Source organism: Chlamydotis macqueenii, chromosome Z (assembly GCF_036417535.1).
Source record: "Chlamydotis macqueenii isolate bChlMac1 chromosome Z, bChlMac1.mat, whole genome shotgun sequence".
Lineage (NCBI taxonomy): Eukaryota > Metazoa > Chordata > Aves > Otidiformes > Otididae > Chlamydotis > Chlamydotis macqueenii.
In genome coordinates this window covers 35,321,875-35,339,882 of record NC_141593.1, presented here as the reverse complement: position 1 = coordinate 35,339,882, position 18,008 = coordinate 35,321,875, and the positions used below count along the sequence as shown (strand labels likewise).

General features: G+C 41.6%; 1 protein-coding gene across 2 annotated transcripts in view; it reads left to right on the top strand.

Annotated features, from left to right (window-relative positions):
• Positions 1–18,008, top strand: part of SLC24A2 (solute carrier family 24 member 2) — a 111,580-nt gene that overhangs the window by 90,633 nt on the left and 2,939 nt on the right. For both annotated transcript variants that reach the window (XM_086770253.1, XM_086770252.1), the window contains 2 exons: positions 11,919–12,047; positions 17,905–17,994. In XM_086770253.1, coding sequence (XP_086626379.1) covers positions 11,919–12,047; positions 17,905–17,994 — 219 coding nt within the window. The remainder of the gene's footprint in view (positions 1–11,918; positions 12,048–17,904; positions 17,995–18,008) is intronic.

Here is an 18,008-nt window from a genome sequence, read left to right as displayed (position 1 = left end):
GTTTTTCATCGGGATGCATCTCTGCTGAGCTTGGAGGAGGTGCTCCTTGAATATGGACCAACTTTCCTGGGCCCCTCTTCCCTCCAGGGCCGCCTCCCATGGCACTTGGCCCATCAGGTCCCTGAAGAGGCCGAAGTCCGCCTTCCTGAAGTCTAGGGCAGAGAGCTTGCCATGTAGTTTCCTTGCTGCCCTGTGGATCTTGAACTCCACCATGTCATGGTCGCTGCAGCCAAGGCTGTCCTTTAGTTTCACATCCCTGACCAGTCCCTCCCTGTTGGTGAGCACAAGGTCGAGCATGGCACCCCTCCTTGTCGGCTCCTCTATCGCCTGCAGGAGGAAGTTGTCATCCACGCATTCCAGGAACCTCCTGGACTGCCTGTGCCCTGCCGTGTTGTCTCTCCAACAGATGTCAGGGTGGTTGAAGTCCCCCATGAGGACCAGGGCCTGTGACCGTGAGGCTGCTCCTATCTGCCTATAGAGCACTTCGTCCGCTCTATCCTCCTGGCCAGGCGGCCTGTAACAGACCCCTACCGTGACGTCCCCTGTCCGTCCCCATCCTCTAATCTTGACCCATAAGCTCTCTGTCAGCTCCTCCTCCATCCCCAGGCGGAGCTCCACACACTCCAGCCAGTTGCTGATGTAGAGAGCGACACCCCCTCCTCGTCTCCCCTTCCTGTCTTTTCTAAAAAGCCTATACCCCTCCATGTTGACGCTCCAGTCGTATGTGTCATCCCACCACGTCTCCGTGATGCCAATGAGGTCGTAGCCCTGCTCGTGTGCAAGCATCTCCAGCTCTTCCTGTTTATTCCCCATGCTGCGTGCATTGGTATAGAGACACTTCAGCTGGGCCCCCGACAAAGCCGACTTGCTGGCTGGAGCTACAGGGGTGCTATTGCACCGCAGTTTAGGTTTATTTGCACTTATCTGTGATCCCTCCTCAGCTTCTGGACCCTCGGTGCTGGCACTGGCGCCATGCTGACAGCAGTGGGCTGAACTGTGCTCCCCCTCCCCCAGCAACACTAGTTTAAAGCCCTCCGGACGAGCCTGGCAAGTCTTTGTCCAAGCACACTCTTCCCCCTCTTGGTTAGGTGCACGCCATCCGCGCCTAGCAGCCCGGGCTTCTCAAAGCATGCCCCGTGATCTACATACCCAAAGCCCTGGCTGTAGCACCACTCCCTGAGCCAAGAGTTAACCTGCCAGATACGTCTGGCCCTTTCAGGTCCCTGCCCTTCGACTGGGAGGACTGATGAGAAGACCACCTGTGCCCCAGAGCCTTTGACTGTTGAACCCAGGGCCCTGAAATCCCTTTTGATGTTTTTTAGACTGCTGCCAGCTGTGTCGCTGGCCCCCACATGAAACACCAGCAGTAGATAGTAGTCTGTGGGCCGTATGAGGCTAGGGAGTCTCTCTGTGACATCTCTGATACGAGCCCCCGGGAGACAGCATACCTCCCGAGAGAGCGCATCGGGGTGGCAGATGGGTGCCTCCATACCTGTCAGGAGGGAGTCACCCACTACTACCACTCGTCTCTTTTTCTTGGTAGCGCTAGTTATTACATGAGCCGGGCGCGCTACCTCGCACGGCTCCCGTGCCTCCCTTGAGGTGCTGGGTCTTACTTCCTCAGTCTGCAGAGCAGCAAAGCGGTTCTGCAGGGGCACATCGGGGTTCTGGGGAAGCTGCTTCTTCTTCCTCCTGCGCCTTGCCCTTGCAGCTTTCCATTCAGTGGCATCTTCTGCCTGCTTGCTTACGTCGTGTGTCACTGCGGGCGGGGTTGATTGGTTCACTGGATGCTGCGGTTCCGGTGCAACCTGTGCCTGGAACCAAGTATCCAGCTCCCTCTCAGCCTCCCTGATGTCCCGCAGCCTCCTGACCGCCTCCTGCAGCTCAGCCACCTGCCGCAGGAGCTCCTCCACCTGGGCACACCTTCTGCAGTCAGAATGGTATGTTTCACTTCAAAGAGAGTACGCAAATAAATCCATCTTACTTATAAAACCCTTATTCTTTGGAAAGTATCATGTTGAGCAGAAAACCCTTGTGAAAGGAAGGTCTCAGGCTAAGACTGCAAGAAAAGTGGAAAAAATAGTTTTCCTACTTTCATTTCTCAATTGTACAAGGCCGAAGCATTACACAAGACACGTTCAAAGACACAGTCAGTTAATGACTTTCACAAGGTTTTGTGAACTAGATGAATTTCACTTTATTTCCTTTTAGTTTTCTTTTTTTTTTTTTCATTTAATTTCTTCATTGTTCTCTTCCAACCTCCTTTTTCCCAGGTCCTTAACTCCATTCCTCTTACTCTGCTCTCCTCCGGGGAACCTCAGCTGTCCTCTTGCTAGCCCAAGCCCTTGAGCAACAAGATAAGCTCTGTCCTGATACTGCTTGCAGAAATTCAAAAAGGCCGTCCAGAAAATGTCCCCAGCAACCCAGTCATTTGTCCCAGACAGTAAGACTTGTATAATCCCACTCCCACTGTAAGCAGCAGCAGATCTCCTACACTTCAATAAAACGGGGATCCTCAGCTGAGAAGGACAGATGGCTGTGGTCTCCTTCTGCGCCCCTAACCAACACAGCAGGAAACAATACCTCCTCCCACCATACGGTCTGTAAGATGTTCTTGCTTCATTTACAGACAGCAATTGCCTTCCCTCCTGCTGCATATTGCATCTTCCTCGGGGATTTTGTTCTACTTACGGCATTCTATCTCTTAACCTTTAGCAGGTTGCCACAAAGGGGAAGACTGTCATATAAAACTTCATAGAGCAATACAAAGTGTGTATGAGAAAATGACAGAAGACTAAAAGGACACTGACTATCTCATTAAATGTTTTATAGGGTGCCCTTCAGAGAAATGATCATTCTGAGAAGTCCAATTGTCCTCCCTCCCCCTCACCACCTTCTTAACAAGCATTTGATTAAGTACGTTCACTCATAGTCATTTTAACCTGTGGCTTTCCTAAAAATAGCTTCCAATCTGAAGATAACGCCTTTTCCTCCCACCTACACACACACACACACACACACACACGCACATCCATGCACACACATATACACATGCGCACACTTTTACCTGTTTCCATGGAAACCTCACTGGAAAATGTTTACACGCCAACCATATCAGAGGTGAATTTTCCATGAAAATAGAAGGCAACTTGTATGCTGTGAGAAAATGCCACAAGTGCTTTAGTGTTTTCATTCGCTCTAATTAGCTTACCTGAGCAACATTGTCGTAAAGCTTGTTTTGCCTTCCCCCCCACTAAAAAGCAGCAGCACTATCCCCTGCGTTTTGGGACAGGGCCCCTGCTGGGGACGGATCTCCCCTGCCCTGGAGTGCTCACTCTATTTGCATCAGATTAGCATGATGTGAATCTGAGTAGCATTGTGTTCTCTGTCTCAGGCAATGATTCTGGGGTATAATAAACATTTTTATTTTATAGAGAGAGGGTAGAAGAGATTAGAGCAGCCTTTATTGTACGGCTGTGATATATTCCAGCATCACTGGTGTTTGATTGATCATTAAAAATACATTTTCCAAAGCCTAAATGTTTTTTCAATTGCCATACTCTAAAGTAAATGCCTGCATGTTGTTTGGCAGTGTAGGTATTTGTAACTTGATGAGAATGGTGCTGCCATCCAAAGGGATTGATCTTTATTTTCGCAAGGCTACTCAGTTGCCTCTTCCACATTCTTTTCTGCTGTGTACCAGTTTGACTTACTTGAAAGCTAGGACAGTGAAAACTGGTGTGAAGATAAAGGCATGTTCTTCAGATGGTATCTCCATCACACCATGGCTGTTACTTCTCCTGGTGGGCTGACTGCAGTTTTGACTATTGCATTCTGAGTATTTCTTTTCAAATTTCCTGAGGAGTGCTGGCCGTAACATGGGCATAAAAAAACTGCATATAAGCTCTAGGAGCTGTGCTTTCAGGTATTTGTGCAAGAGCCCTAGAGGACACAAGCAGCAATAGCAGAATCTGGAGCAAATACCTGCCTCAGCCTTACTCCTTCTCATAGGCTGCAGTCAAAAGGTAGCTCTTTTCAGTGAGTTCACAGTGCAGAAAGGATTAATACAAATTAGCTGCCCTAAGAAGGGTATCTGTGTATACAGAAAGCATTCTGAAAGCTCAGGGAGTTAATTTTACTCCCTGCTTGAGTTTTACTCAAGAATTCATGAGGAAATACATTGGTTTCTGTCGTAGTTACTCCATAGAAATTGCATACTACTGTACTAGCTTACTGTCTCACCTTCTTTCTTATGCTTTTTTTCCAAATGAAAGGTAGAAGAAGATAAATGAGCGATTCAAGTTGCAAACAAGAAACAGGGAAGCAGAGACTTGAGGCTGTTGACAGTAGGGCTCCAATTGCCTTTGTCCTCTGCCTTTCTAGTGAAATAAATTAATATGAGATTTGCTATTCTAAAGAAAAAAAAATCAATCTCCATTCTGCAAATCAGTACTTACCTCTGAGACAGGTAGTAGTTTGAGATATCATAATTTTTTCTTGATTCACTCATTGTGAGATCTGGGGGTTGTACAGATCTCTTCACTTCCAAGGGGGAAAAAAAAGAAAAAACGCTCAGAGTCTTTTGCAGCACTATTTTTTTTAGTAGGTGGTACAATATCTATACTTTAGTATAAGCAAATTGAATTGCAAATGGTTCTTGGCTGCATTTTCCTTTCTTCTGGAGTCCTAGTGCTAATTCTTTGTTGATTAATGATATCAGAATTCAAATTCACGAGAAAGGTACAAGCATGAGAATTTATAGCTCAGCTCTTCATCTTAGTTGGGCTAACAGAATAATCCTCAGAATATTGTATTTATAATTTGTATGCTATAGCTGTTATACAATACAGACTAGTTGGTAAATAGTGGCAGATTCAGTATTTCAGATAAGTCTGAAGTGGTTCATTGTACTTATTTTCCGTCAGGAAAAAAGTATAAAAATGCAGTCTGGTTTTGTGCCAGAAAAGCAACTGTTTTTCCTGAGATAATATGAGCATAAGCATCCTTGGAGACAATGATTTTCTGATGTTTGCTAGAAGCAGTGACTATGTTGTGGCTTTGGCAGATGGAGTTTGCTATAAGCTGTTGTTTATAAACAAAATAGTTACTGATGAAATGTCACCATATGTTTGTATTGTTTATATAATGTGAAACACACCACGATTTCCTCTTTTTTTTGAAAAATTTTCTTAGGAGATTGGGAAAAGTTGTCAGACCAGTCCTGAGCAAACCAGTAAGAAATTTCTTCTGTGGGATTAGAGACATGTATTAGATTGATGTTCTTGGATGAATAACTTGTGAATGATGGAGCATCCAGAGATTTGGTACCTTTTTTTCATTGTTGTAATGAGTTACATAGAAGAATTACTGAAGTAGCAATAATAGGGTTATGAATTTACATAGATTGCTTTAAAATAAAATATTTGTTACAGGTGTATAAAAGAGAACATAGAGCAAAACAACACTTCTAATCTTATTTCTTGAAAACAGGGAATCATAACTATATTTTCGTGTAGTTTAAAGATGTACCTGATTAACCCTGCTAGATAGGCAAAGGGCACATTTTCCTATCAGAGAATTAATTTGGTTATCATTATTGGGTAATATGCACTAGAGTACCACATCCGTTACATCTAGGCATGAGTATACATATGGTGTTGAGCACTGCAGATGTTTTTGTAACAAAAAGATGATCCCAAGCACAAGCAAGAAAAAATGAGGATACGATAAATAAAGATTGGAAAGAATTATGAAAGCTAATGAGAATTTCATAGAAACACATTAATGACTGTTATATATTAAGAACTAATGCAGCTTATGTCTAAACATTTAATGACTGGTGAAGGGATCCAGAGCACAAGCAGTATTCTCCTCTGACCTTCCAGTTGCAGTGAATGATGACAGAAGAAACAGGAAGACCCAGTGAATCAATAACTGGCTCCACAACTGGTGTCACTGGCAGAATTTGGGGTTTTTTGATCGTGAGTTTGTCTACACAACACAGGCCTGCTGGCAACAGACATGGTACACCTGTCTCAAAGCGGGAAAAGAATCTTTGTGCAGGAGGTAGCAGGGCTCATTGAAAGACGTTTAAACTAGATCTGAAGGGGGAAAGGGATAAAACTAGGCTTACTAGAGATAAGCCTGAGGGTGGCACACCAATGTTTGAGGGATGGTGTGCTCGTAAGGTCCTTCAGTCAGCTCCACAATGTGCTGAGTACTCTGGTGCACATTTGAAATTTCCCTGCACTAATGCATGAAGCACCCTAGCCATCCCAGTGGAGGCAGGGGATGGAGATCCACACAGCCGCAAAGACATCAGGGTTGTCAATGCTTCAGAAACCACTGAAGCACCTGAGAAGAGTCACATAAGAATTAGGGCTTCTCCCCAGGAAAAAGGTGGCAGGATCAATTGCCCAACTGAAGGACATGGCAATAAACAGGAGGAGCTGGAAGCCACTCTGCAGCTGGAAAATGATCATGTAATTGCAATCAGATAAACGTGATGGGATGACTCACACAACTGGAATGCTGCAATGGATGACTGTGAACTCTTCAGAAGCGATAGGCAAGGAAGGGAAGGTGGTGGGATAGTCCTGCATGTTAGAGAGTGTTTTGACTCTCTAGAGCTTGATGATGATGATGAAAAGGTCTAGTGTTTATGCATGATAATCAGGAAAAAAGCCAATAAGTCAGAGATCATGGTGGGAGACTGTTATAGACCACCCAACCTGGATGAAATATTGTATAAGCAGCTGGGAGAAGTCTTATGATCCCTAGTGCTTGTTTTCATGGGGGACTTCAACTTATCAGATATCTGCTAGAAATACACTGCAGCAAAGAGGAGACAGCCTAGGAGGTTCCTGGAGTGTGTAGAAGCTAACTTCTGAGACAGTTGCTGAGTGACCCTACAGGGAAGGCACCCCTCAGGACCTGTTGTTTGGGAACAGAGAAAGACTTGTGGGTGATGTGATGATTGGAGGCTGTCTTGGGCACAGCAATCATGAAATAATAGTTTTTGATTCGCAGAGAAGGGAGGAGGAGGGTCAGCAGAACTGCTGCCTTGGACTTCTGGAGGGCGGACTGTGGCCTGTATAGGGGCTTGGTTGACAGAATCCCTTGGGTGGCAGTCCTGAAGGGCAAAGGAGTCCAGGAAGGCTGGACATTCTTCAAGAAGGAAATCTTAAAGGTGCAGGAGCAGGCTGCTTCTGTGTGCTGAAAGATGAGGTGTCGGGGAAGAAAACCATTCTGGCCAAACAGAAAGCTTTAGCTGTAACTCAGGAAAAAAAAAAGAAGCTTTTGATCTTTGGAAGAAGGAGCAAACAAGTCAGGAGGACTACAAAGATGTTGTGAGAGAAGGGGAGAAAATTAGAAGGGGCAAATCCCAACTAGAACTTAATTTGGCTACTGCAGTAAAAACAAAACCAAATGTTTCTATAAATAAATTCACTACAGAAGAAGGGCTAAGGAGAATGTCCATCCTTTATTGGATATAGAGGGAAACAAAGCATGAGGAAAAGGCTAAGATACTCTTAGGAAAAATTTCTTCACCTGAAGGGTTATCAAGCATTGGAACAGGCTGCCCAGGGAAGTGGTGGAGTGACCATCCCTGGAGGTATTTAAAAGCCATGTAGATGTGGCACTTAGGGACATGGTTTAGTGATGGACTTGGCTGTGTTAAGTTTACACAGCACTGGATGATTTTAAAGGTCTTTTCCAGCCTAAATGATTCTGTAATTCTATGAATTTGTGGAAGATGAAAAAAGAACAATATTCCAATACTTCCTCCCAGAGTGCCCATGTCTGACCATTGCCAGAAGCAAGATACTGGTGTAAATGCTCCCTTTGGTGTGACTTAATATGACAGTTTCTATCTTCTTAGTCCAGTCAGTCTTACTATACTGTAAAAAAACAGTAGAAATTTTACACTACTTTATCCTCTCCCACCTCCCTCAAATCACTTATTATCTTCCAGACATCAGCCTTTAAATGAGGCCTAGGAAAAAGTCTTCTGATTATCACGCTGGTTAAGCGCAAGTGATACTGATGCCAGTCATTTCTGTCAGGAACGGTATTGATATGTTTGATGACTGTCTAGACCACTTAGAATTAATGCTATTTGTATTAATATCAGTAAACTGTTCAGTTCTATGTTATATGTTCATTAGTGTATGACAGTCCTTCCAGACAAGTCACCAAAATGGACTTGCAAATGTAGAAGAACCATGCTTGCCTGTACAAATTCAGGTTTTACTTGACTGTGTTTTTGTGACAGCAGTTAAGTTTAGGTTCACGTGAAACTTTGTGTAGATATTGGATTATCATCAGAGTTAATAATGTCAGCTAATGCAGCTTTCCCATCTGTTCAGTCCGGTGTCTTTAAAGCTGGTTACAGAGTTATCGCAGGGAATGAGTTTTTGGGTAGGATTCATTTTGCCTATAGATGGGTAGGTAGTACCACCTGTGCTGATCTAGAGAAGTGGAGATTTTTGCATAGTGGTGGCAGGTATGTCATAAATGAATAGAGTATTCTCCACATCTGATGGAGCATGTGGAGGCTAAGTGGGATATCAGAAGGTATCTAAAATGGTACCACCATATATGTGTTTAGGCAGCTGAATTCCAGTGTGTATATCATATTATCATTGTGTTTTTCTTCTTAGCATTACAGAAGAGAATCATGCTGAACATTGCAAGTACTGAGTTTTTGTCATAAAGACTAAAATAAATAAAAACTGTAGTTTCAGTATTATTTTTTACAGACTGTGAGAATGCATATCTGCGTTGCAGATAGGCTGGAGCCAGAGACAGTGCACGCATTCTCTGTCATAAATCTGTGATGAGTCATTTCGTATCACTGCTGCTTAGTCCAGAGCATGACATTCACATTTGTGTGATTTTATAGCTGCCAAAATTATTTCCCTTTTGTATCTTCAACCTCAGTGGATAGTTCAGCATTGCTTTGAAATTAATGGAGACTAGATTTACAAATACATTGAACTTCGTTACTTCCACTGATTTTTGGAAGGTCAGCATTTGATTTTCAAATGGTCATTCTGATTTACAAAGTGGGAAAGGGAGATCCAATCTGTAGCATCTGTAATACATCCTGGAGCAAACTAGTGAGAAAATGGTTTTGCCCTGCTGCACTGTGAGCTCGAGTTTGGCCTTATGTTTTGGGGATAGTTGTCTTGGGCAGAGGGATGAGGCAGTACAACCTGAAGGTGGAAAGATCTCAAACAGATGGATCAAGGTTTCTCAGGAGACATCTGGCAATCTCCAAATGTAATTCTTTGTGGTTGTTTGCTACAGCCACTCATGTCACCCATGTGCTCGTGCTCGTGGCATGGACATGAGACCAGAATGAGGCCCAGTGTTGAAGTACGTTGTGTCCTGGTACAGTACGGCATGAATCATCTCAGGTATTAATTTCTATATATTTTGCAGACTCAACCTCAGACTAACGTAAAGTTTTTGTTGTGGTTAAATATAGTTGTTAATCATGGCTAATCTCTAAAGATGGCAATTTGGGAAGTACTTTATCACTCAGTGCTGTTTATAAAGCAGTCATTTATGGAGCTTTATTCAAGCTGAGTCTGCTGCTTGAATTATACACGACCACTCAGAAAGAGTTACCTAGGCAACCCTTCAACTGGTCCTTCTGTGCTCAAATTCAACATCAGTCATCATATTTCAAAGCTGAGCATCCATCTCAGATTGATTTTCCCATCCCAGCAGCATCTACCAAAATGGAAAAGGAATGGATCTGGTTTTTAGGAAGTAGCCCCAGAAACTTCCGCACCAGCTCAGTCCCCCAAAGGTCAGGCTTTGATAGATTGCATTAGTGAAGTACAGATCGTCTGCCCACTTTGGTAAAGAGCTGAAAGCTAAAGGAAAAAGCTAGCCTCTTAAGCTGATCAGGAGCCTCGTAAGTACTATGTGGAGTGTGACAAATTGTGCCTATGTACTTTTTTGAAATATTTTTATGATTATACCTATCATGACCTGTTCGCTTTACTGTCATCTTAAATCGTGCAACATGGGAAGTTTCACAAAGTGTAGAGGTTAACAAAATATTGTCTTCTGTTGACATCAACACATAACTGTCAAACTAACTGCAGCCTGTCAGTGTGTCAAGAGCTAAATAGGGATTTGCTTCCAGCCCATCGGTGTCAGGTGATACAGACACCTGAGCTAAGAGTCGGGCTTGATTCCGGAGTTCATAATGGGGGAATAATAAAGACCGGTTCTTCGATCAAAATTAGCAGTAAGTAGAAAATGTTATGAACAATACCAGCATATGGTGACATTTCATTAATAACTCTTTTGCCTAGAAAAAAAAATAACTGATGTGGTCATTCAAATGACTGCTTCTTATAACACTGTCGTAAGATTTATGTAACCAATCTTAAGATAGGGCAATAACTGACAAGAAACCTGTGTTATAAATGTATGGGAAGAGTAACTTGCATGCTGCAGAAAGGACTGAGTTCTCAATTATTATCTTTCTGCAAAAGAAGAAAACAAGAACACTACATGAAGAAGTAGTTTTGTACCTCTCATGCTCTCAAACCAACACAGTTTTCACCAGGTACTCTTCTTCAAGCTTCTTTAGCTTTCACTGAGGTCTCGAGGAATCTTTGCACAGGCTTAATAGGATTTGCATTACACACATCTATGTAAAAGAACCATTTAGGCCATTTTTTCTGTTGTCTTATTCTGTGGTATAAGTTAGATCCATATGCAGTTCTGGAGACATTGTCTGCCTATCTTAAAAGTTTAAAAGTTGTTTTAATACATACACCCAAAAAGCTGAGTCGTGCTCACTTTGCTTTCTTTCTGTGGCAGTCTGAGCAGGCTCCATTTTGTTAGCAGAAGCAATCTAAGGAAAGAGAAGTGTGTGGCAGCCAAAAACTTTTTTTTTGGTGTGGGAGAAGGTCCCTATACACCTACTGTGTAATAGAGATGACAAGTGAACAGTATGCACATAAAAATAGACTAGAAATTGATGTGAAAATCAGCTAAATGAATAGGAGAGGAATGTCTTTCCTGTAGTTTTAGCACTGGTTTGTTAAGACGACTGTTGTGGCTGATCTGAACATGAGAGGCTGAAGCTGGAGATAAGAAGAAGCCTTTTCCCCGTGAGGACAGCCCAGCTGTGGAGCCGTAGCCCAAGGAGGCTGGTCATTCTCCATCCTTGGTGATTCACAGCTTGACTGGGCAGAGCCCTGAGCAGCCCTGTCTATCCTCCCTGGCTGGGCAGTGGAGCTCCTCAGGTCCCTGCCAGCCTGAATTACCCTATGAACAAGAAAATACATATATATATATATGTATATGTAAGTGTGTGTGTATATATATCTCTGTCTTAAATAGTAACTTTTAAAGTTGCTCACAAAAGCTTTAAAACTTAGATAGATGTATACATATATATGCACATATATATGTAGTTCTATTTATATACACATATGTGTTTGTGTGTGTATACACACACACTCTCTGTCTCTATCATCTCCATCTCTATCTCTATCCCTATCTCTATCTATGTGGCCAGACTTGATGCAGTCCAGACCAGTTTTGATCCGTGACTAGACTAGCCTACATCCCAGGGGCCCCCTCTCCCAGGGGAGAGCCTGTAGGAAGACATATCAGGGGCATAACGTTCCCCTCCAGGGAAAAGGCACGACACTGCTCCTGGCATCCCAAGGGACCAGCATCGCTGTCATACCTCATAGTCTGTCCAAAATCTTTTTACTGTGTCCTAGCTAATGTTGTTAGGTAGGTGTGGTATTAATGCACTGTTTTCACACCCTCTGGGTTCTTACTAAAACTCAGCACAGTACTGGGGGCTCTTCTTTAAATAGACTCCCTAACCTCATTCATCCGCTTCAGTATTCTGCTCACTGTGGCTTTTCTTGCAGAACGAAGAGGATGAGGACCAGCCTCTCAGCCTAGCCTGGCCTGACACCCTACGAAAGCAGCTCACATACCTTCTGGTATTACCCATTGTTTTTCCACTGTGGGCTTCCCTCCCAGATGTCAGAAAACCTGTAAGTAACTGTTGGTGTAAGTCAGTATGTTCTCCACAACAAGCTAAGTGCCAAAAAGGGACTCTGGTGGATTTATGTAAAAATAGAGCTAACTTTTTTTAATAGTTTCTTATTTGAACAAGAGGTCACAACATCAGTCTTCAAATCTTCAAATGGGTGCTTATGTGCAATGGGTTGGTAATAGCTCCATAAAGATTGCCATTCATATTCACTAACATTTTATGACGCAAAGTGAAAACTCTTAAATCCTCTTTCAGCGCTTCACATCTACATCTCTAGATCGACACTGAATATCATATAAGTGCTGAGGAAGCCTGTTCAGCTGCAGTGCCCTAAAGGATATGACTGGAAAGATTTCAGACTGTCTAAATTTTCTCTGTGGCTCCAAAATAATGATACACATTTCTCTTAAATTCATGTTTTACTAGATCTTTGTCTTCTACTCATTATTTTTTAATTTTCATACAAGAAGCAGATCCATTGCTCCTTCTAAGTGTGAAATACTTACTCGTTTTGTCCCAAGCACAGTTTGAAGTAATGTATGTCTGATTATTAATGCAAATGACTTATTGTGACAACTTATCATGTCTTACCACTTTTATATTCACTTATACAAGTAGATCTGACTGGGGAGGCTCATGGAAAGTAAAAGAAAAAAAGTCAAGAGCTGAAAAAATCCTTTAGTAGTGTCTTAATCTCTTTTCCTTTCTGGATCAAAAATAGATTTAAAACTGCTGCAAGACAGGGATGCACAGCTTGTGAGGTCATAAATCAACACTCTGAGTTCTTTTTTCCTTCTCACGTGCACTGAAAAACTTTCCAATCCCACACACTGAAAAATGGCAATTCAGTGCAAGAAACAAACCAAAATACGACCTCTGATTTTTTTTTAGATAAAGGTTTCTCAAGGGATATAAACTGACATTTTCCTTTCCAATCTTTAATCTTTCTTTTCTTAAAGGTTTAAAATTACTCTGGTAAACACTTTTTGTTTAGTAACATAGAGAGCATTCTACATGAATTTCAAGATTGATTTTTTCCTGTATTTATGACCTCCTTTTATAATTCAAAACCACCCCTTTAATTTTTTTTTCATAATCTGGCCCAAAATTAGCAAGTACTGTTAAGAAGTAAGTATGTGCGTAATTTTGAATTTTGAAAATCTAAAGTTAACATCAATAGACATGTAGCCTTATCCAATGTTCTGTACTGTACACACGAGAACAGTTGTTGCAATGATCGTTTTGGAAAGTGAATGTCTCAAGAAGCTGTGTGCAGCCGTGTGGTGGGTGTGATTATTAACACTAGTATTGTTCACAACAGAAGTGGCATGCTGACATCCTACAGCTAAAATACCCTGCCGTCACACAAAAGATAAACACAGTTGTATATGCCAGATATATGGTGGGCAACAGAATTTTAAAATTTCACTGAAAGGAATAGGTTTTTATACAGAGATAAAAGAAATGTAGTTTGTAATTACATGTAGTAATAACAGAAGAGGTAACAGGCTGTATTGGTAGGACAAGCTGCTTACTTTTAATATTGCTGTCAAAGGATTCTTCTGTGGGTGTCCACTTTTCAAAAATGAGTTCTTCTTTCCTGCTAGAGTCTCTTTTCTAAAGTGTATTTTATCTCCACATAATGGAGATGGTTTGACTGCATTTATTTGTACTATATCAAGCTATATTTAGTTCCATGAGACCCAGAAGCTTATTTTCCCAGCGGCTCTGTAAAGGCCACAACGTAACTGTCCACCTCCTGCAGTAAAGGATATTGAAAGACTGAAAGGAAAATGACGTGACCAAGGTGGCCCAGTGGGTCAGTGGCAGATACTGAGCACCATCTCTTTTGCTATAACCATACTGCACTGTCCATAGCTTTGGGTTACAGGTCAGAAAAATGGCTCACTGGACCCATACGGAGCTGTTCATTGTATCTCTGCAAATTCCCATTACTCATGAAGAGGTACAACTTACATGAACTCTTGTTGCCAGACAGAGATGCACTGTTACCAAGGGGACAAGGACAAGATGTTCCTGCACAGATCCAGTTACAGGAGCAGGTTCTGAGTAATCAGATTTAAGCACTGTCAAGTGTGAAAGGAAAATCAAAGCTTACAATGCAGATAAATTTATGTATGAGACAACCATATGATTCATACAAGTTAAGGTAAAGATGCTGGTAATAATACTGGCTAAAATAAGACAGTTACTTTGCAAATTATTGACCACTCACTATCTTTCAGAATCAGGCTCTTAGAAGAGAACCTTCATACTTGGATCATTCTTGCTACTTCAAGTCCTGTTTTTCAGACACTGGCATGAAATCAACCAGAAATGTACCAAGAAAAATGTCCTTAAGATTGCTGATAGATAGGAACAGTACCTATCCAGCCATTCTACAGTGAAACTACAAAATTATTTCTCTTTTGTTAAAAGAAAATAGCATATGAACTGAATGAGCCGTGGCTTTTCTCATTTGTCTGTTACCATGACCACAACAGAACCAACTGGTAATAAACTTGTCTGTCTGTCTTTACAAGGCAACCATCACAACAGCTACCAGAAAAGGTGGAGAGAAGTACTGCTGTCTGCTGTCTCGGACTAATTCTTCCAGGAAAATGCTTGGAATAGGCAGCTCTGTATATTTCCAAGAGCTAGGGAGTTGCAATGAGATAAATCTCGAAAGAATACTGTCATTAGTTAGAAAAGAAGCATGTTTATTACTATACTCATGAAATAAAATCCAGCATCCAAAAAAGCATTCTCATTACCGCTTTTTAAAAATTGAATCTATATGCAAATTACATAGCAGCAGTTATGGAGTCCATTCTGGCCATTTCATCACCTGTAATATGTACAGGCTTTAAATTTTCCTCTTTTTGAGTTTAAAGGTTACCCCTTTAAAATTAGATAATTAAACTGTTAAATCTACTAAAGTACTCTTAATCTTGAACTGCTGCTTATCAGTTAATTTTACTGGGAGAGGGTTGGTGAAGACAGGTTAGGAATACACATGCTGCAAAGTTACTGACTCGTAGTTCTTAGCCATCCGAATTCTGTGGGTGTCTGACTCAAGTAGGCAATGTCTCGTTATTTTGCAAGAACTATTTGGTGCATATAATTACACAGAGAGCTATTACTGGCCAGTACAGCTCTGTTTTACATAAGCCAGTGTATGTTTATATCTTGAGTGTTGCATAGTGATTATTCGAATTTCATTGCTGTGAGGTACTCTGTAGATTTTGTGACCAGCTGCAACAAGCTTATTGCTTCATCATCTTATTCAGGATATGTGTTGCCAGAAAATCCCAATTTTTACAAGGAAAACAAAAAATATTGCAAGTTGAAAGAGTTGGCTACTGAGAATGGTGAAATAGAAGTGCTAGCTATTTAGTTTAAAAAACAGGAAATTGCTGCTTAGATTAATTTTTCCCTTCCAGACTCGGTTCTGCTCCCACTGGTGTCAGATCACTATTTTAACAGCCATCTTTGTATTCCTTTCAAATTGTGTTCCTTTTCAGGCTAAGGTCTTCTGTCCCCCAGTGTGTGTAAAGTTTTCGTTTTAAAATTAAAAGTCCATCTGAGTAGGTTTAAACATCAGAAGCTCATCAGATTTTCTCATATGATAAAAATTTAGAACTCAGTTTTGAAAAAGTATCTCTCTTTGCTCTCTAAAGATTTAAGAAGCAGTTAAGACACAGATCAGCCAAAGTACTCTGGGCAATTCTAGGGACAGTGCTTGTGACTTGAATTTATATGAAAAGGATGTTTCCAGGTGCCACTGTGACTATTTATGGCTATATTTAAAGATCATTCATTTAAAACACCTACTGGAATTATTTTCTTACTGCAACAGAAGTTCAGTTATTTATTTATATGTGAGTGGGTTTGGGATTGTTGTTAAATCTGTACCATCTTTGATGTGTGTTCCCATGTATATTCAGCTGTGGAACCGTTAGTCAATGTTTACGAACTCAGTTTGCAGAAGGGCATTTAGCATTACGCAAAGTGCCCACAGGGAGTGAGTAAGCGTTCTGTAGCACAGCCTGCAGCTGCACCGGCTGCTCGAGCAGATACCAACCGACCTTTTAATCGTCCCATCCTGTAGATGAGTGTGCACAATTGCCATTGCTGACTTTACCTTTTTCCTGTCAGTAGTGACCTGATCTCATTCCATTTACATCAGCAGAAAAGGTCTACACTATGTCAATGAGCTGTGGACCGGCCTCACTCTTTTCGGGTTCAGCTGGCAAAAGGCCGCGTCATTCCTGCTTGGCCAGCTCTAATGGCCAGCCCAATGCACTGGCCACCTCTTAGTCCACAACCACTGCTGTCCCGTATAAATGCCTCTTGTGTCTGCTATACAAGAAAAGCTGGCTCTGCAGTTCTGTAAACTCCCGAAAAAAAGAGGGCTTTATCATGGCTTGAGCAAGCTGAAGTGGCAAAAACCAAAGAGTATTTTGTCTCCAAAAGTCATGTTCAGGGAAAGCCCTGCAGTCCTGTCTGCTCCCAAAACACCTAGGAATGACCCACAGGCTCATGAGTCTCCTGGTGCAGCAGGCGCATGTCCTGCAGTGGAGAGGGGCGCAGGCATGGTGTGCTGCCCAGTAATTCTAGAGGCCCTTGCAGAGCAAAAAGTGGAAGTGGATTTAGTGAGGACTTCACAGGAAAAGGCAGTGCAGGATCGAGCAGTAGCTGGAACAAGTATTTGAAAGCTGTATGACTTCCACAAGCAGTCCTATTGGTTATTCATGAAAATTTGTAGGACTGCGAGTGGCACGTCGGAAGTCATTTGGGGTGAGGATATGCATTCAGAAGGTCGATGCCCGTAAAGATCGTGATTTCAGTCAAGACTGGTAGCATCCATCCACAGCACAAATTTCATTTTAAACACTAATTTGATTTAGACAGTGGTTGTCTGGTAAAGTACTACAGTCATGTCTCCTTCCTTTAGTACTTAACTTGATCTCTATTTGTACATAGATCTAGCTAGCCAATAGGAAATATGGATGATACAAGAGACTGGAAAGAACAGAAATGAAAACAAATCATTAATCTGAATATAACCTATTCATTGGCTGCAAGAATGCAATCTATTCAAAATTTGGCATTAGTAAAGGAGACACTGAAAATGAAAATTAAGTTACTTTGGTGTTATATAGATTTTTTAATTCATTGACGGCCTCAAACTGTGTTTTACATGTTTTTACAACCAACTTCTCTACGAAACAAAGCATGGCAAATATGTGCTTAATGTATCTTCTGTTCTAATTGAGAAAGTGGGTTGTTTTCTCAAGAAAACTAAATGTCCTACTAAATTTTAGATGTGTATTTTTTAGCTGTACATATGGCAGCCTTTGTTATGCTCTGAAAGGTGTTGCACAAAGTTATTGATACATGAATGAAGGGTATGGGTACCTGTTTTAGGAATATGAAAACATTCTTTCTGAATAAGCATGAAGTGTTTAATAAATGTAAAAGTCAAACCACTATACAGCTAAACACATATGCAAACTGTGGCATAATAGAATAGGATACAAATGACAACCCAAAACTTGCCATTCATCGTGTAAGTTGTAAGGAGGTGTTCTTTTACCACTGAAGAGGTTGAAAGAATGAGGCATAGGTAAGTATATGCTAGGGTAGGGAGTTAGTTTCTTACCATTCTTGACATTTATTTTTATCACCTGTTGAGGATCAGAATAGTTGGTCAGAACAGGTGATCAGAAAAGATGAGAGGCCACTCTCATTTTGACAAGCAAATAAGAGTACAGCCCTTAACATAGCTGTTCATAACATACACGTCAGCCCTTAACATAGCTGTTCATTGTTTCTCTTTGTTTCTGTTTCAGAGGTCAAGAAAATTTTTTCCTATCACGTTTTTTGGCTCTATCAGCTGGATTGCATTTTTTTCTTACTTAATGGTCTGGTGGGCACATCAGGTAAGGAGGTGATA